This window comes from Musca domestica, unplaced genomic scaffold (genome assembly GCF_030504385.1).
Source record: "Musca domestica strain aabys unplaced genomic scaffold, Musca_domestica.polishedcontigs.V.1.1 33, whole genome shotgun sequence".
In the NCBI taxonomy this organism is placed as follows: Eukaryota; Metazoa; Arthropoda; class Insecta; order Diptera; family Muscidae; genus Musca; species Musca domestica.
The window spans coordinates 7,413,037-7,433,837 of NW_026712312.1; the positions used below are offsets into that span (position 1 = coordinate 7,413,037).

The window sequence follows — 20,801 nt, forward strand, 5'->3', positions numbered from 1 at the left end:
CAGAATAAATGCCAAATATTATCGCTAAAATATTCTGGAGGTATTAAAGCCTAGGACACACAAACATTTTGGCCGCAGACTGTGGACATTTCAACAGGACTCAGCAAAATCGCACTCAGCATGGCCACCCAAGAATGGTTACAAAATGAGGTTCCTCGCTTCATTTCCAGCGCACAATGCCCACCAAAATACCCGGATACCAATCCGTTGGATTATTTGGATTATTTTGGAAAGCAAGGTTGGCACTAAAAAAATACCAAAGTGTCGATCATCCCAAGCAAGCGCTTCGCCGGGAATGGACCAAATTACCGCAGAGCAACATTCGGACAGCGTGTGACGGTTTCATTGGCCGTTTGAAGGCCCTAATTCATGCCAAAGGTGACTAATTCGAACAAATCTAAACTCATTCTGAAATTTGATTCTATTTTCGACATTTTTTTGCTTTGCAGTTTTTTTATCTCACTCTGTACGAAGACGTGGTCCTGCATAATAATTCGTCTCATAGGCTGTAGTTACTGTTCCGAACTTTATATACGAAATTTTAAATAATTCCGGTGAGTAATGTCGCAATAATTATGAAAATAACGAATATCCTGAGGTAATGTTATATGTACGCTATACTAGAACGTAGACCTACTTAGACAATTCTTTTCTAAGGGGTAGAAGTACTCCGAAGGAACCCCTTGTGTGGATTTTAAGACAATTTCGTTGAAAAATGTGTCTAAAATCGTCAAAATATCGGGGGGATATATGGGGGCTATACGATATCGTGGACCGATATAACCCATCTTCGAACTTGACCTGCCTGAAGACAAAAGACAGATCTGTACAAAATTTTATGTGCAGAAAAAATATATTATTTTAATATTATTTTTTTTAATTTAGACCATTTGTGGTGGAGGTACCAGAAGGAGTGGACCGATATATTCCATCTTAACACCAGACCTTGGGCTAATATAAATATTAGGATGTGTGAATTTTGAAGACAATCGGACTCTTACATTACATTTTATGAGAGTTGTAATTATTTAAAATGTTGATCCTTTCTGGGGGAAGTACCAGAAGGAGTGGACCGATATTGTCCGTTTTCGCACGCAAATATTAGGATTTTCAAGTTGAAGCAGCATTGGATTCTCCTTTCTCTTTCTGTGTAAAAAATATATTTTTGGAAAATTTCGACCTTTTGAGGTCGAAATCCCTTCGAGAATTATCGTGCGCACCAGCCAGCCAGACGGACGGACCGACATTGCTAGATCGACTCCAAATGTTCTGAAACGGATTTGGTCCAAAGAGACCTAGGGTCGGCACATTTTGACCGTATCAAATGATATATACCCTCTGTAGCCATATGGCTGAAGGTATAATATCCCCCATCAAAAGAAATATCCAATGTTCTACTTCGAAATTTCCAATGGGATAATGTCATTCTTTTTTAAGTCGCTTCCTATTATTTCTATCAAACCCATAACATATGTGATTGGTTTATGCCATCTATAACACTATTTTAGTTCATAGTCACACACACACAACTGCAAACCTCATTAAACAATTCTAAAGAAATAATTGCTCCGAAAAGAATAGATCCAATTATCGACAAAGTTTAAAAATCTCACGGTTAGTTGATACCGAACAACACCCACTCGCTCAAGACAGTTTTGCTGACATAAATTGATCATGCCAATTGTTAGAACATCTAGAGCCAAAGACTGCTGCTGCTGCTGTTGCGACAATGTCTGTCAATGGGTTGTCTAGCATTTTTCTTGAAATGCAGTTTTGAATTCGGCTACAAAATTCGAAACAAATCACTTAACCATTTTCAAGCGACAAAAAATAAAACGCCAAGCTGTGAATGATACCTGTTCAACGATTACTGCTGCCCCTTTCGCCGCTGCAATTCAACTTCAAAACTTGGCTGTTGTGTGACTTGACGCTTTTGGTTGATATAATTTGAAAAATGTTTGAAGATAATAGCCGTTGCTGGCCAGCCATTCATTCGACCGTTCATTGTCTTGGCGTTATGTGAACGCGCAGACAATGTGACAGTGCCGCTGCCCGTCTTTGTTGTCGTCGTCGCATTCTTTTGTGTGATTTTGCCTGAAGCATGACGGAAGCTATTATTTTGTATTCTGCCCGTCCGCCTTATAATGGGTGGCCACCGATCTTGAGCATATTGTCCAATTTGGCGAGGGTGGAATAATCGTGGTCGCCGTTTATGAAGTTCAGTGCACAACCAACAACAACAAGGTCCGTTGTCCACTTAACTTGATCTCGGCGATTTCATGAACATGCCAAGTTAATGCAATTAAATATAATTTTTTGGTAAAAGAAGAGGGTGTTTTCGAATCGAAATACGAAAGGAAAAGAAAAAACCTTGCCATGATCACAACATTTCAGAGGTCCGTAATTTAAATTCATTAGAGCATTATCGAGTTAACGCACATGTTGTTGTTGCTTCTGTTTTTTTTTTTTTGTTGTATTTGAAAGGGCAATGGGTTGAAGTAAACTCTGTTTTGTTACATAATCCATTTTTAAGGAAATTGAATGTAACCTTGCGTGAGGAAGTTGTAAAGTCATTGGACCATCTGAGATAAATTTTTAAAGTTGACCACAAAAAACCTTTGACTTATTCTTGTGAACACACTTTGTTGTATATAAAAAAGAAAATAATTAAATACAAAAATTACCTTTAACAAGATTTTAAAATTGCTGGAAATGCAAAAAATCATAGACAGTGAAGGGAAAACCCAATATAGGCACATAACAATATTATATCACACATACGTCAGGTTCAAATTGTATTGTTTAGGTCAGATTTATATTTTATCAAAGCCTTCCGGGATAAATAATATTGTTTATTTAATTATTAAAATCATCGCACGCATGTCTAAAACCACTTTCCACCCACCCACATCTACCCAACAGTGCTCGATACTAAATTTCAAAATTCCATCTCTATCCCAACACCCAACGGCACATTTAATGGCATTTTACACCTCGTTCTCTCAACACCAACAGTTACATTCTTAAAAAAATTCGGGATTTCCGATATATCCCTTCACTTAATACCAAAAAAGTACCATTTAGTTATTTTCATAAAGTTAAAGTACATATTTTCAAAAAAAACTCCATATCTCAACTTCAGATACCAACAATGACCTTAACATCAAATTTCAGGATTTCAGCTCGGTAATCTCCACCATAACCTAATCAGTACCATTTAGTACAATCATAGTACGTACATCCAAAACCAACTCCTTCTCTCAACTATAGGCACCATTAGTGACATCTATATGACATCAGGATTTTAGCTCTATTCCTTCACCCAAGACCAAATTTAGTACTATTTATTACTTTCCGTACGATTATAATATGTATTTCCAAAATCACCTCCATATCTCAAGTCTATGTAACAACAGACACTTCAATATCAAATTTGAGGATTCCAGCCCTATCCCTTCACCCAATACAGAATTTGGTACCATTTAGTACTTTTTGTACAAATATATGACGCACTACCAAATCATTGCCAAAGCTCAAAAGCATAACTATATCATCAGTACTTTTCGTACAATTATAGTACACATTTCCAAAACCACATCAGTTACCAAAAAACCCTCAATATCAAATTTGAGGATTCCAGCCCTTCACCCAATACAGAATTTGGTACCATTTAGTACTTTTTGTACAAATATAGGACGCACTACCAAATCATCGCCAAAGCTCAACAGCATATATCATCAGTAATCCCAATACCAAATTTTAGAATTTTATGTGTATCCTTTCAGCTAAGTCCAGATTTGGTACCATTTAGTTCTTTTCGTACAATTATAGTACATATTTCTAAAACCGCCCCAGTTACCAAAAAAGACCTCAATATAACATTTTGAGGATTCCAGCCCAATACCAAATTTAGTACTTTTATAGCATTAGTATTCTCAATATCAAATTTCAAATCTAAGTATCAAATTTCAGTCTTTTATCCCTATCTCTTCACCCCATACCAAATTTAGTACCACTTAGTACTTTTCGTACAAATATAGGACGTATTTTCTAACCGTCGCCAAATCTCAAACACAGATACCATCAGTCATCTTATATCAATTTCCAGATTTGTATTACTATCCTTTCACCGCGTACCAAATACGGTGTCATTCTGTACATTATAATTATGGTACACATTTCCGAAAGCACTTCCATCTAACCAAGCTACACATGAAAAGCGACCCTAATACCAAATTTCAGATTTTAAGCACTATGAGTTAAGACAATATCAAATTGTACCAAATATGGTGCTATTTAGTACTTTTCGTGTACTTGTAGCACCCATTTCCAAATTCACTTATGCATCAAAAACCAACCACCAAAAGGGGCTCCAATACAAAATTTAAAAATTCCAGCTTCATCCGTTCGCCCTATACCAAACTGTTCAAATTTAGTATAGTTCGAATATTTTTCCAAACCACCTTCATATGTCAAACATACTTTCCATCCTTTTCATATTAAATATCAAGTTTTTAGAACTATCCATTCACATAATACGGAACGGTACCATTTTAGAACTGAAAATTCGAATTTTAAGTTTAAAATATAACTATAAGTTCGAATTTCCAAATACCCTTTCGTACACCTTTCCTGCATTCCATGAGTGAATCTCATTCTAAATTTGTCCAATACAATGTATTTAATTTAGCACATTTTAGTACTTTTCGTACCCATTTAGTACAAAATTCCAACATTCCAGCTTTAACACAGACCTAAGATCCTTTTTTTATGATCCTAGCTTCAGCCGTTTCGTCTCGGGTTTGATTCTAGATCAGTCACCCTACACCACACTGTAGTCAGGCTATTATATCTTTGTGCACGTGGAGACGGAAGCGAGATAGACCCATAGTTCCTTTTGATGATCTGCATAGAATCACTTTCTGAGTCGATGTATACATGTCCGTCCGTCTGTCCGTGTATTTTTGTAAACAAAATACAGGTCGCATTTTTTGTCTGATTGAAATGAAACTTTCCACAAATCAGTTGTTCGGACCAAGGACGAACCCCTTTAAACTTGGTGATAATCGGTCCAAATTTAAATATAGCTCCCATATATATCTTCGTCCTATTTTCATATTATTGCCAAATGTATTCCTCCAAATAGGATGTGTTTCAGCACATCCAATCGAATTCGGCCTAGAATATAGCTATAGCTCCCATATATATGTTCTATCCGATTTGGGGTTTTAAGTCCCTCACATGCGTAATATGCACTCCACAAGGATGATATTTGGTACCAGATAACTTATGAAGCTCAAAAAACCTTTATCAGATTTTATAATGATCAGATTTGGATATTGCTCCTATATATATCTTTATCCGAAATCAGGTTTATTGTACGGCAAATGGCTAATATCAGCCCAAATAGACTGAATTGAATTTTTGCAATTCCGACTGAAGTAAGTACTTAAAATTTGGTGAAAATCGGTTCAGATATAGCTATAGCTCCCATACACATGTTTTACCCGATTTGATATTAAAGTCCCTTACATGCGCAATATAACCTTTCCTTGCTGGTTTACATATAGATTCGTTCACATGTAGAGGATATTTATGTGTCCGATTGATGAGAGTATTTTGATTTAATATTCTTGGTACTTTTTTTGAAATATTCGAACATAAGACTTTTATTTGATGTAATTGCAAAACGTACCTAACATCATGGGCAAACACTTTTAAAAAATATTAATGAATTTTAAATTTTTTTCGTGATCAATGATTTGAATTTTGTGATAAAAGAAAAAAAAACATTTGTTCGATTTCAAATAGATTTAATTTTTCAAAAAATGATCCCTAAATGAGAACATGTCCGTCCATTGAAGTAAACATTACCAGCAAAATCAATTGTTAACATTTTAATGCCAAGCTAATAATAAATCTTTTATTAAAATTGTGTCACAGCACAGTAAGACTAACACGTTTGCCATACACAGAGCTTTGAATATATGAATTCATATTTTTTTATGGTTGAGCTATTTTGGCTAAAGCTCTCTATTTTTTTATTTTCTTTTTTTGATATTTCTGTTGGTTCAACTGTTATACTTGCTTTCTCCAACATTTGAATCAAGAATGTAAGTTTTAATTTTTAATATATTTTTATAAAGTTTCTCAGCGCTATGAAAATCGGTTTTTAAAATTTCAAGATTATTTCCTTTTAAATATCTGTCTTTTCCGCGGGATATTTAAATTCGCCCTCTATTTGCCAAACTATAACATGACCATTACCAATCTCATAAACCACCTGGCGGTATTTTGCAGCACACAGTTCAGCAATAGCAACGACGACAACAACAAGGGTTCACACCACGATTATTTGTTTGTTTGCAAACAAGTTGTATTTTTAGTACGACAATGAGAAAAAATATAAATATTGATATACTTCTTTTTTTGTTCCACGGCACATATATGATTTGAAATCGTATCGAATCGAATCAAAATAGACCATTAACATAGATTGTGCTAAAAGAGCATTTGATGTGAGAGACCAACGAAACGTTGCTACTGCCGTAATGACGTTTCTATTGGAATAACCCAGGAAATCCTGACTTGACAATGCAATTCTAATTAGTTTTGTTGACAAAAAAAAGTGATTTGCAATTCGCTGCAATTGTCAGGTGGAGTAAATGCTACAACGAATTAGAAAAAAGGCATGGGCAGTAGTTTGATTTGTCATTCATGGTGGACAATTGTTATTGAGAGTTTCAATCAAATTAGTAATTTTCTTGTCAGCTGTACATCAAGAATTATTCGTTTTTATTTGCAATAATATGTAATTAACAATGTGAAATGGATATTGGTAAATAATACATGTCGTATTTACAAACAATTATGTAGATTAATTTAAATTGGCCACCATATTTTCAATAATTTTTCCCCTGGTAAAGCCCAACTTCGTAAATTTTTATGTGCAAAACTTTCAAAAAGAAAACTTTCTTCCAAAGATATTACACAAAAAGTTGCACCATAAATCCTTCTCAAGTTTGCTTAATTCCTCTACAGGGTGAGATAAAAAACTGCTACAAAGTCAAACGCGATCATTTTTACATTTTTTAAATGTTATTGAATGAAAGCAAAAAATGTCGGAAATAGCACCAAATTTTAGAATAAGTTTAGATTTGTTTGAATTGGTCTCCTTTGGCACGAATTATGGCCTTCAAACGGCCTATGAAACAGTCACACTCTGCCCGAATGTTGCTCTGCTGTATTTTGGTATTTTTTAGTGCCAGCCTTGCTTTCCAAAATACTCTAGATGCAACGGATCCAACGGATTGGTATCCGGAAATTTTTCGCTGGAAATGAAGCAAGGAAACTCATTATACCCTCCACCATTTCCGTTTGTAACTCCTCGAAATACTCATGTCAGACCTAACAAAGTATATATATTCTTGATCAGCGTAAAATTCTAAGACGATTTAGCCATGTCCGTCTGTCTGTGTGTCTGTCTGTTGTATTCACACTATCTTTCGAACAAATTGAGATAGAAGGCTAAAATTTTGCACACATTTGCCAGTAGGCAGGTTAAGTTCGTAAATGGGACATGTAGGTCCAAGTTGTCATATAGCCCCCATATAACGGTACCTCCCGATACTCGGTATTTTGATGGTTTTAGCGACATTATTCATCGGAATTGTTTCAAATTTGGTTCGTAATGAATACTACATCCTAAGTCAAAAAATGAGCCATGTAGGTCCACGTCTTCGTATAGCCCCCATATACCGTACCCCCCCGATATTCGGTATTTTGATGATTTTAGCGACATTATATACCGGGATTGTTTCAAATTTCGCATGTGAAGTTCGTAATGGATACTTCAGCCCATGCCAGAAAATTGTCTGTGCTGGTCCACGTCTTCGTATAGCCCCCATATAACGGAACCCCCTATATTCGGTATTTTGATGATTTTAGCTACATTATTAACAGATTTTTCTTCAAGTTTCGCATTTAAATATTGTAATAACTTATGACAAAAGCTGCCTATGCAGGTCCACGTCGTCGTGTAGGCATTCGGTATTTTTAATATTTTAACAGAATTTTAAACGGATTTTATTTATTTATTTATTTATTTATTTTTTTTTTTAAATTGCCAAATTTGTACCAAATAGTGGAGGGTATTAAAAGTTGACAGCTTTTTTACTTGTTTTGTAACTATTCTTGTGTGGCGCGTAATGAGTGTGATGGTGCTGAGTCCTGTTGGAATGTCCATGGTCTGCGGCCAATATGTTTGCCTGTCCAAGGTTTTAATACACCCTCCATAATATTTTCGCGATAATATTCGGCATTTATTCTGATACCATGGTCGATTAATACGAGCGGAGAGCGACCATCGGCTGTTATGGCGCCCCACACCATCACCATGACCGGCGCTTGAGTTCTGGTGGCCAACCGAAGGTGCGCAATTTCAGCTGACCTCTTTGTCAAGTAAACACGATCATTTTGTTTGTTTACATACTGCTAGACAACGAATGTTTTCTCATCGGAGAAAATCTAATTCGGCAGTTCACCACTTTCGGCCAAGCGAAGCAACTCTTTAGCTCTTTTGAGTTTATTTTCTTTCTGTTGCGGTTGTAAGTTCTTGCACTTTTTGGAATTTCAATGGCTTTACCCCGATCTTATTTTTCAATATTTGTCGAATGGAATATTGCGATATGTTCAGCTCACGAGCGGATTTCGATCAAGTCGCTTCTTCACTTTTCGAACCATTTCTGCTGATGTTGCTGTTTTCTTCCGTCCACTTTTCTTAACGTCGGGCTACGCTTCCAGTATCACGGTAACGAGCGGTGATATGAAACACAAAAGATTTATTCACATTTAAATGCTGTAGTGCTCTATCGATATCCACTTGTTGTTTTCCAGTTGGTTGCAGTTTTTTCATCTCGCCCTGTATTTGTTCAATTAATATTAAGTAGTACATCTTTAGAAATAAAGTACCATTTTAAAACTTTTCGTAACCCTAAAGTTCGTATTTTCAAAAACTTGTATTTTTCCTAAGAATGGAGGGTATCTAAAGTCCGGCATCGCCGATCTTAATTGCTTTTTTACTTGTTAAACTCAAATCCGGTTGAATTGATTTTCAAATATTTAAATAAAAGTCCAATCCAAATTTATCGACTGAAACTAGTTTGTCCTCAAAAATTATATAAATCTCAAAATTGATTTACTTACCTCATGACCAATTGAATTTCATTCATATCTAATTGCCTCCATTGACCAATGGCTTCCGTGTCAAATGATTTTTATTGCAGAGCACTTGTGAATGCCCATACATTTTTAATTTAATTTTTTTATAGATTCCAAAACGATATGCCCAAAGAATTCCCAATAAGGCCTGTTCCAGTTAGCAACACAGACACGAACAACGACAGCAACAACAACATTGTTGCAAATCAATGCATTTACAGCTTCCAGCCGCTATTGTTGCAATTTCAGTCACATTCAAACCAATTGCCGGCTGCACACATTTTATTTGGAACGCTTACATCTATCAGCTTAGACGCTGTGACAGAGTGGTGGACATGAGCTATTATGGGATTTGTTTTGCCTTGTGCCGCCTCTTTTGTCATAGACCAAAAAGAAAATTAATAAAACAATTTGATTTGTTAAACATAACGCCAAGCTATAAAAGGGAACGTGGTATTCTGAAAAATTTGATACATACAGGGTGAGATGACAAAACTGCAAACAACTTCAGACTGCTGTCATTTCTAAGCCACTCATCCGACAGCTGTTAAAAATATTCCAGTGACAGCTAATTATATTGTTTACAAGCGTACAAAAGCATTTTTGGTGAGAATTTTCCAGAAAAAAAGTTATTCAAGCGTGATTTCTTTACATTTGGCTGGAAAACCACAAGTGGCTATCGTTAGAGCACTGCAGCATTTAAATGTGAATAAGTCTTTTGTATCTCGCATCATCGCTCGTTACCGTGATACTGTTAGCGGAGCCTGACGTCAAGGAAGTGGACGGAAGTAAACAGCCGAAATCGTTCGAAAAGTAAAGAAGCGACTTGATCGAAACCCGCGTCGCAATGGCCGAAAAATGGCTCGTGAGCTGGACATATCGCAATATTCCATTCGTCAAATATTGAAAAATGAGCTCGGGGTAAAGCCATTGAAATTCCAAAAAGAAAAAGAACTTACACCGCAACGGAAACAAAATCGACTCAAAAGAGCTAAAGATTTGCTTCGCTTGGCCGAAAGAGGTGGACTGCTAAACTTGGTTTTCTTAGATGAGAAAAAATTCGTTGTCCAGGAGTTTGTAAACAAACAAAATGATCGTGTTTACTTGCCAAAGAGGTCAGCTGAAAATGTGCACCTTCGGTTGGCCACCAGAACTCAAGCGCCGGCCATGGTGATGGTGTGGGACGTCATAACAGCCGATGGTCGCTCTCCTCTCGTATTAATCGACCGTGGCATTAGAATAAATCCAGAATATTATCGCGAAAATATTCTGGAGGGTGTATTAAAGCCTTGGGCAAGCAAACATTTTTGCCGCAGAACTTGGACATTCCAACAGGACTCAGCACCATTGCACTCAGCACACGCCACCCAAGAATGGTTACAATATGAGGTTCCTCGCTTCATTTCCAGCGCACAATGGCCACCAAAATCTTCGAATACCAATCCTCCGGACTATTGTGTCTGGAGTATTTTGGAAAGCTAGGTTGGCACTAAAAAATACCAAAGGATCGATCACCTCAAGCAAGCGATTCGCCGGGAATGGGCCAAAATACCGCAGAGCAACATTAGGGCAGCGTGTGACGATTAAAGGCCATAATTCGTGCCAAAGGTGACCAATTCGAACAAATCTAAACTTTTTCTAAAATTTAATGTTATTTCCGACATATTTCGCTTTCATTCAATAAAAGTAAAAACAAAAAGTTAAACTTGTGGCGTTTGAGTTTGTTGTAGTTTTTTTTTATCTCACCCTGTATTTGTAGATGGCCATACCCTACAACTTGATTGTTAGAAGCATTTAAGGGGAGAATTACAGCCTGTTCTACAATTCTTTCGAATATATAATTTTCCCTTGAATGTCAATTGTCCTCTCCAGAGCTTTTACTTCACCATAACAATATCTATGAGACTTCGTCAGCATCCTGATTTTTTATTTTTTTTTTTATTTTTTTTTTTTTTTTTTTTTTTGTTCAAAGTCGAATATGCAGCATATTCGACTAAACCAGATTAAAATTGATCTCTTCTCGATCTAATCGAACTTTTCCATTTTTTTCACGTTAACTCCAAAAATGTCAATCATTATCACATTCGAACGTTGAAACATGTCTAGGACCGAATTAAACATTGTATTTTAGTTTTGGTCACAACGGGTTTGATTCCGATTTGTTCTCACCTACTTTTCAAAATAAAAATCCAATATTACAAATAAATTATGCATTTCTCACTCCGCGGAGATTGTTGCCTGGCTGCCATTCTATCAAAGGCCAAGTTAAACCAGTTTGATGGCGGATTCAATTGATGAATTTCTGGCCATTGTCTGTTCCCAACGAAAAAATAAAGAAAAATAGCTAATCAAGCGACTGACTGCTGGCTGGCACTCCAACATTGCTCCATGTACTCGAACTCGAACTTGTATCACCACACCACTTGTGGAGAATGGCTAGTTATATTAGATTCTAATATAATATCGCTTAAATTTTTCTGTAAATAACTTTGCATAGAACGGTAACAAATGAAATAATTAGAGTGTGCACATGATAGGCTGCATGTAATTAGCCGCTCCTTGAGTATGGCCACCACATGCAGTTAAGATGTTAATGGCTTAGAATAAAAAAGAAGTGGGGTCAACGTCAAAGACCCCAAAGCTTTGTTATAGCACTGTTTCAACAAAGCCACAAGGAGGGAGCATTACCGTTATGTTTGCAATCCAACCAAACAAAAGGTTTACTTTTTTGGTAAAGTTGTTTTCGATTTTTTCGTGATTTGAATTTATTAAGGTTTTTGTCTCCATTGACGGAATGGTGGTCTTGTTTGTTCAACAAACATTTGCCGCCGCAACGAAATCTAACATCAATCCCCCAAGGAGTGGCTCAATCACAGTTACAACAAACCCCAAAATGGTGGGCATAAACTGTTGCTTTTACCTTCCTTTTTTGGTTACACTACAAAAGGAAACTAAAAACAAATGGAAATTTTGGGTTAAATTAACGAAACTTATTTTAGAATTATAATACCCACATACTACCTTCGGCATTCTTATCCAGAAAAATGTCATCCAAAAGTAAATCTGAAGAGTTATTCGTTACAAGGATCAAACAAGTAAATTATCGGTTATCCTATAAAAAAAATTTGGCATTACAGATTTCAAAAATCTTTTTTTTATAAAAATTTTGGAAGGGACAGGTATGTCCCCAAGGTCTACAAATTGTGAAAACAAAAAAATCTAAGAAAGGCTTATGAAAAAACAAAATTTTTAATTTTGTATAGGATTAATTGAATTATTCCCAAAAGGCAATTTATTGATAAAAAATGGAAATTATAAATTAAAATGAATCTGTTGTCGTGTAAAAGTTACAAACTTTTCCCGAAGAAAAAAAAAACATTTTTTAACTTTTGAGTTTAGCCATGGTAAAGCGACTATCATACCGCTCATTTATTAAAAGGCTAGCAAGTGCCCACAACTTCGTCAGCGAAAAGTCCACCCTAAAATTCTAGATTCGTTCGAACAGTTCGTTTAGAAACCAACAGTAATATCAAAATTTCAGGATTCAAGCTCTATACATTCACTCAACGTCTAATTTAGTGTAATTTAGTACTGTTCGTACAATTATAGTACCCATATCCAAACTCACCTCCAAATCTTAACCTCATATTGCAACAGTTATCAAAATATCAAATTTCTGAATTTTATCTCTCACCCCTTAATCAATACCAAATTTAGTACTATATAGTACTTTTAGTACAATTATAGTACACATTTCCAAATACAAACAACCAACAGTGATCTCAACATCAAATTTTAATATTTAAGCTCTATTCAGTACTATTTAGTACATTCCGAACAATCTTAGTACACATGTCCAAAACCACCTAGTTCTCAGTGACCTAGATAACAAATTTCAAAATTCAATCTCTATCCCAATACCCAACGGCACATTTTGCGCTTTTCGTACATTCACAGTACGAATTTCGAAAACCAAACCTACTTCTCTCCACTACAGACACCAACAGTATAAAATTTTGCGATTTCAGATCAATCCCTTTACCTAATTCCAATTTAGTAATATATAATTCCTTTTGTACATTTAAGGCACGCATTTTCAAAATAATCTCCATATCTTAACCTCAGATACCAACAGTGACGTGAATATCGAATTTGAGGATTCCAGCCCTATTCTTTCATCCAATATTAAATTTAGTACAGTTTAGTACTTTTCGTACAACTATAGAACACATATCCAAAACCCGCTCCTTCTCTCAAATTATCAAATTTCATACTATAAGCTCTATCCTTTCACCCAGTACCAAATATACTACTATTATATATATTATATATATACTACAATTATAGTATACATTTCCAAAACCACCTCCATATCTCAATTCTAGATACGAACAACATCAAATTTCGGATTCCAGTTCTATCCCTTAACTCAATACCAACCTTAGGACTATTTAGTACTATTCCAACAAATGTAAGAATAATTTTATCTCTTTACCCAAGACCAAATATTCCAGCTCTATCGGGTTTTTCAAAATTTAAATTGTACCAAATTCAGTACTAATTAGTAGACATAAGAACGAATTTCCAAAAATACCTACATACGTCAGTCATTCAATGCAATAGTAATCTTAATTCTAAAACAGAAAAATAACCGGTTTGTATAATCGATATGTTTATCGATTCTACTCCTCAACCTTGATTCTCATTCCAAATTTCAGGTTTTTAGCTTTAACCGTTCACACGATTCGAAATGGTACCAAATCTGGTAAATTTTAGTACTTTTCGTACACGTACAGTGCGAATTTCCCAAAACTCTTTAGTACATTCATCATACGCTTTATTAGTGACCCTCATTCCAAATTGAAGTGAGTTCTAGCTCGTACATTTTAGTACTTTTCGTACCGTTCTATTACGAGTTTCGGCTCAATCCTAGCTATTACTCTCGAATCGGTCTGAAATTTATACCATTTGTCGGTGTTTCCTAAATATGCACCTGTTCAAGGGAGAAAGTCCTAAATCCCGGACTAAGGCTGGTTATTCTGAAAAACTTTAAGTTTTAAGAAAAAGTTAGGAATTTATATCTGTCCATAGGAGAAAGCCTTTAATTCTGACCGAAGGCTGCTACCAATGTATATTTTTAGTTTTCCTAGGATACTTGCTTTTATTTGATACCCATGCTGGGTCCAAAAACCCGGTTGAATTTCGGTTTTTTAGCCGAAAATTCGGGTAAAGAAACCTGTTTATGACCCCCATTTTTTTAATCAGGAGACCAAGATCTATCTACAGGAAAAAATCAGATCGATCCGTAAGTGATAGCTAAATTAGAACTGTTCCCGAACTTTCCAAAAACCCAGCCTTATCTCAAACCTTCGGACCAAGAGTGGCCCTCACCCAAAATTTCAAGATTCTTGCTTCATTCTAATTGTAAGCCATTAGGGATAATTTTGTTTGCTTCATTTATGAGGCTTCTCTTTGTTATCAGTTTACTGGTCATCATTCCGTTTCGTATCTGATAATATCGAATGTTTACCAAAAGGCACACGCCAATGCTGCATATTTAAATACCTCCATCGATAATTACAATAAACTGGAAATATTTCGAAACATGTTCAGTAATTTGGTAACATTACACGATTCAACATCCTGCAATCGGCGTGATGAAATATCTTTGGATTCACCTTTTGGTATGTTTCGGTTTGAAATATGGCAGCGCCCAAGGATTTGGCATGAATCTCATGAAGGTGGCTGAAGATGATCCGGGACAAATCGTTTGTACTGTGGCTTTGTTAGAGAAATATTTTCATTCTGGCGAAGCCCTATCAGGGGCGGTGCTACATTATACCATTACCTCGGCATCGTTGCATTTGCAAAAGTCGTTGTTACAGGCACTACATTCATTGCCAAAAAACCCCTGGTCCATTGTGGTCAGAGAGTCCAATAAACGAGGTGACTCCGATGTGCCCAATTTCATTTTACACGAAAAGCCACAGTGCTATTTCATGATCATCGACAATATGGACGATGAGGATATGGATGAGATATTTGAAAATTGGAAGTTGAGCATCAACTGGAATCCGTTGGCCCAATTTGTGGTGTATTTGTCGTCGGTGGAAGAGACTGCCGAGGAAATGACAGATATAATGATAGAAGTTCTCTTGAATTTCATGAACAAGAAGATCTACAACGTTAATGTGATTGGGCAAAATGAGGAGGAGACCTATTATTATGGCAAGTCAGTGTTTCCCTATCATCCGGACAATAATTGTGGTAATCGTGTGATAACCATAGAGACATTAGATTTGTGTGATTATCAGGATACAGATAAATTTGATGAGGATGAAGATGAGGAGGAGGATGAAGAAGAAGAGGGAGAGGGAGAGGAGGAGGAGGAGGGGGAGGAGAATGAAGGGGAAGAGGAAGATCATTCAAAGGCTGAAGATGAATCTGGGTCGGATGATGATGATGATAGTGGAAAAGAAGGAGGAGAAGAAGATGAAGAAGAGAAAAATACATCGGAGAGTGAAGACAGCAATGAAATGCCAGAGGATGGAAACATGGAAGGGAAAGGTGAGCAACCACAGGAAGAGTCTGCAGAGGACCCCAACGAAATGACTTCAAAAACAACAGAAACACACTCGGAAGAAGTTGAAGAATCCGCTTCGGAACATGAAACTCAAAGTGAAAACCCCAATGATGATAGGGATGAAGTGGGTGAGGAAGAAACTTCTTTGGAGCAAGAAAAATCTAATAAAGACAATGAAAGTAAGGAAACAACTTCCGACAAATCGGAAGAAACTTCGTCTGAAACTTCTAAAGAAATTTCCTCCTTGAGACCCAAAGTAAATACCGATCTAATTGAAGAAACGTCTACTACCACATTCTCACATGATGTAAATGAAAGTACGGCTAAATACTCAAGCGAGGACAAAGAAACATCATCGGACGAACTTGAAGGAAATGCCGAAGATTTAGATCCCACAACAGAACATGGTTCCCACGATAACGTTGATGTGGCTACCGAAAAGAATTCTGCATTAGATGCAGCAACAACAAATGCAAATAATTTCGACACTACCCAATCACCAATTGGGCGCCAATCGGAGGAAGATGTTTCCAATGAGTCGCATGAAAGCGAAGAGAATTTGGGTGATACGAACGTATCATTTCAAGAAAACTCACAAGAAGCTTATTCTGAAGACCTGCAAGCCTTTAATTCTAAAGTTGAGGAAAAAGATAACAAACGGCTCATTCGTTCTAAAAATAACGCAATCTTCTCAGGCAAATTTACAAAAAATAAAGGATTTGATTCAACAAATTTCATTACTTCTGAGGTCCAAACAATTAACATGAATAATCTCAGCAACACTTCTCAGAATCAGAAACCAGTCTCACAAATACCCACTCCTCCAACTTATCACTTCAATTCCCGCTCTGATTCGGAAGATTTGAACTCAGTTACATCTAATTCCTTAAAACCCCCATCTCGAAAAATCAAACGTGAAACGCAATCCGAAGAACCCAAATTCTACATTGAAGAAATGTATCGGGCGTTGTTTTTGGATAAATTCCCTAAAGATTTAAGTGGCTGCCCCTTGGTGGCCGCCTATCGTCCCTGGGAACCCTTCATATTCAACGAAGCTTTGCATGATGCCATACCATCAAATAATAAAAATGAAAAACCTTTAGAATCGGAGGACAATAATGCCGAAGATGATTACGGCGATGATGAAAACTATATGGAGGGTGATGATAATGCTGTAGAGTCGGATTACAAGTCATATGAGGATGATTTAACTGCCATCGGTGTGGAAGTCCGTCTGAATGGCATTGAATATAAAATGATACAGACGATAGCCGAACGACTGCACATCAGCATCGATATGCAGGTGGAGAACACAAATGTCTATCATTTGTTTCAGCAGCTGATTGATGGGTAGGTTCTTAGATTTTTTTAGACTTAATACGTTTTAAGACATTTAGAGTTTGTCTGTGTGTGCACCTGATAACATTCCGATATGGTCCGAAATTGGTGCATATTTCTAACAAGCTTTGATTCAAAGATGGAATATATCGGGACATTCTTTCAGGTACCTTACCCACAGAACCTCTAAAAATTTACAAACCATTCAAAAAACCCCGCCAAATCTCAAACACAGATACCATTATTAATCTCTCGAAGATGGAATATACCGGTCCATTCTTTCTGTTATCTTCCCCACAGAAGCTCTAACAATTTACAAACCATTCAAAATACTCACATTCATTTTCAAACCACCGCCAAGTCTCAAACTCAGATACCATTATTAATCTCAATATCAAATTTCAGAATTTTTATATCTATCCCTTCACCCAATACTAAATTTAGTACCATTTAGTACTTTTCGTACAATTATTAGTACATATTTCCGAAACCACCTCCATATGTCCTGGTTACATGTGAACATCGACCCTAATACCAAATTTCAGATTTCAGTTCACCCAGTACCTATTTGTACCAAATATAGTACTATTTAGTACTTTTCATATACTTGTAGCACACATTTTCAAAACCACCTTTTTATCAAAAATCAACCACTAACAGAATTTCAAAATTCCAACTCCATCCGTTCAGCCCAAACCAAACTGTACCAAATTTAGTACCGTTTAGTACAGTTTACTCACTTAGTACACATTCCCAAAATCACCTTCATAAACTTACTTTCCAACCTTGTTTCAATTTTCAAGTTTTTAGTTTTACCCGTCACATAAAACCAAATGGTACCATTTTGAAGTTTAGTGTCATTTTCGAACTTTTCGTAACCTTAAAGTTCAAATTTCCAAATACCCTTTGAACATGTGATGTGCATTCCATTAGTGGCTCTTATTCCAAATTTACTTTAATTTATTTTATTGTAAATTTTAGAACTTTTCGTACCCTTTCTGCACGAATTAAAAAAACAGCCTTATTACACGCCAGCCTCGTCTAACCCTCGTGCAAAAGTTCAAGATTCTCAGTCAGTTATTTCACTACTCTTGGTCACATTCCGGGGCATAAATCTGAAGCAAACCGACTAATACTTTTTAAAAATTAAAATTTTTAACCTCGTTAAAATAGTAGCTAAATCTGCAAAATTAATTTATTTCTGGTGTCTCAAACTGCTTTCTGGCGCCCAAACCAAAAAAATTCAAAGTTATGACCTAATTTAAATTTTTTTAACCAATTTTCACCCCTGAATAGATAATTAGTTTTTAAACTTCCAAATTTATTTTCCAGCGACATTGAAATGGTAATTGGTGGCATCGATGAGGATCCCAGCATCAGTCAATATGTGTCTAGTACAATACCCTATCTGCAAGATGACCTGACGTGGTGTGTGGCCAAGGCCAGGCGTTCGCATAATCTCTTCAATTTCATGTCCACCTTTGATGCCAAAGCATGGTTACTTACGCTCACCTTTATACTTACCGCCTCCCTGAGCATAGCCATGTCCCAGAAATTCCTGAAACTTCGTTTGCACATCATGAAAAGCTATTTCAGCATCAATATCTATGTAATGGGTGTTGTGCTGAGTCAAGCGGTGAATTTGCCCCGCATACCTACCAGCCTGCAGCTGTGCTTTGGCACCACTTTCTTCATGGGTCTCATTTTCAGCAATGTTTACCAGAGCTTTTTGATTAGCACCCTTACAACGCCGAAATCTTCCTATCAAATTAGTCACATCGAAGAGATCTACGCCAATCGCATGAACGTCATGGGCAGTGTGGACAATGTGCGTCACTTGAGCAAGGAGGGTGAGGTGGGTGGCCAATCGACAAATCAATAGAATTACAATTTTGAAAAATTTAATTGATTTTTTCCCCTCTCCCCATTCAGACATTCCGCTATGTTCGCGAACATTTCCACATGTGCTACAACATTGAAGAGTGCCTGCACCGGGCAGCTGTTGATCCCAAATTGGCTGTGGCAGTTTCACGACAGCACTCCTTCTACAATCCCCGCATACCGCGTGACAATCTCTACTGCTTCGATCGCAACGAGAACATCTATGTTTATCTGGTGACCATGTTGTTGCCGAAGAAGTTCCATTTGCTGCACAAAATCAATCCGGTCATACAGCACATCATTGAGTCGGGTCATCTGCACAAATGGGCCCGTGATTTGGATATGCGTCGTAAAATCGTTGAGGAAATCCAACGTGCCCATGAGGAGCCATTTAAAAGTTTAACCCTGGACCAGGTTATTGGTCCGTTTGCTTTACATTTTATCCTGCTGTTGTTTGCCTTGTTTGTATTTGGCGTGGAACTCTTGGTCCACTGGCTGGTGGTGCAGCGGAGGACAAGATTGAAGATTGCCAAATGTCTTCACAGGAAATTTCTGTAAGGGAGAGGATTGATCAACGTTATTATTCAGGAGTTTTAATATTCTGTAAATTGAAAAAAAGAATCGTAGATGTGATACCTGGCGCAGAACAATGTATTTGTCAGGGAATGTCATGTCATCAGTAATATCCGAAAAAGGACTAAAAAATTGATATATTTTCACTCGAAGGTACTCTAGTGTCACATATCAACATCTTGATGGTATTCACGGCTTTTGCATAAATTCCAGGCTTGTAGAAAAACGTAAAATAATAATCTTATCTGAAATAAAATCAATTATAATTATTGTCGCCAGTCGCACAAAAATTCAAATTCTTTTAGTGTCTCCAAAGGTCCCGAAAGAGTAAAAATCTGGAATTATCTTGACATTTTATACCTTCAGCCGTTTGGCACATATAATTTGATATGGCCAAAATATCTGTCCGGTTAAATAGAAAATGTTGACATGTGTGAGGTGACAAATATAGTGGACCAAAATAACCACTTCCTCCAATTCTGAAAAAAAAAAATTGGGATGTGTGAATTTTGAAGAAAATCGGATGCTAATTCCGCATTATATGTGCCTTTTGCTATTCAAAATTTAGACCACTTTGTTTTGGAGGTACCAGAGGGGGTGAAGCGACAGATCCCATCTTTACAACGGATTTTGGTCCTTGAGATCTAGGGTCTAAAAGAGTTATTTCGATGAGACAAGTTTTGGCCGTATCAAATCATATATACCCTCTGTAGACATATAGCTGAGGGTTAAAAATTATCTAGAAATAAAAATTCGAATGACAGTCACTGATGCAGCGCAGGATAGATGTACCAAAGGGTTTATGGACATTTTATCTTTAGGTAACGAAAAGTTCTAAATTGGTACTAAATTTCTAAAATTTTACCATTTATTATTATTTGAACGGATGGAGAATTTGGTATGCGAATCAAGGTTGGAAAGTAAGTATGATATATGATGGTTTTTATACCCTCAGGAATATATCTAGAGAGGGTATATATTATTTGATACGGCCAAAACGTGCCTCATCGAAATAAGGGTTTAAGACCATGGGTCTCTTTGGACCAAATCGGTTTCAGTATATTTGGAGTCGATCTAGCGTTGTTCATCCGTCCGTCTGTCTGTCTGTCTGGCTGGCTGGTGCTCACGGTAACTCTCGAAGGGACTATCCGATCCAAACATGCTACACCGTAATATTATTGTCGAACTTAAATCGAGTTCGAGATGG

The 20,801-nt window shown here is 36.6% G+C and overlaps 1 protein-coding gene across 1 annotated transcript; it reads left to right on the forward strand.

The window, feature by feature from the left end:
* The first annotated feature begins 14,597 nt into the window (after nucleotides 1–14,597).
* On the forward strand, nucleotides 14,598–19,719 carry LOC101891574 (uncharacterized). The gene is made up of 4 exons (XM_005180545.4): nucleotides 14,598–15,786; nucleotides 16,735–17,152; nucleotides 18,473–18,995; nucleotides 19,073–19,719. The coding sequence occupies exons 1-4, from the start codon at nucleotides 14,877–14,879 to the stop codon at nucleotides 19,577–19,579; spliced, it is 2,358 nt and encodes a 785-aa protein (XP_005180602.1). The 5' UTR covers nucleotides 14,598–14,876; the 3' UTR covers nucleotides 19,580–19,719.
* Nucleotides 19,720–20,801: the final 1,082 nt, after the last annotated feature.

What these genes read in the sequence shown, in the direction of transcription:
- LOC101891574 (XM_005180545.4), top strand. Translation starts at nt 14,877, where the DNA reads ATGAAATATCTTTGGATTCACCTTTTGGTATGTTTCGGTTTGAAATAT. An exon ending in TTTCAGCAGCTGATTGATGG is followed by an intron (nt 17,153 to 18,472) that starts GTAGGTTCTTAG and finishes TTTATTTTCCAG; the next exon opens with CGACATTGAAATGGTAATTG. An exon ending in ACTTGAGCAAGGAGGGTGAG is followed by an intron (nt 18,996 to 19,072) that starts GTGGGTGGCCAA and finishes CTCCCCATTCAG; the next exon opens with ACATTCCGCTATGTTCGCGA.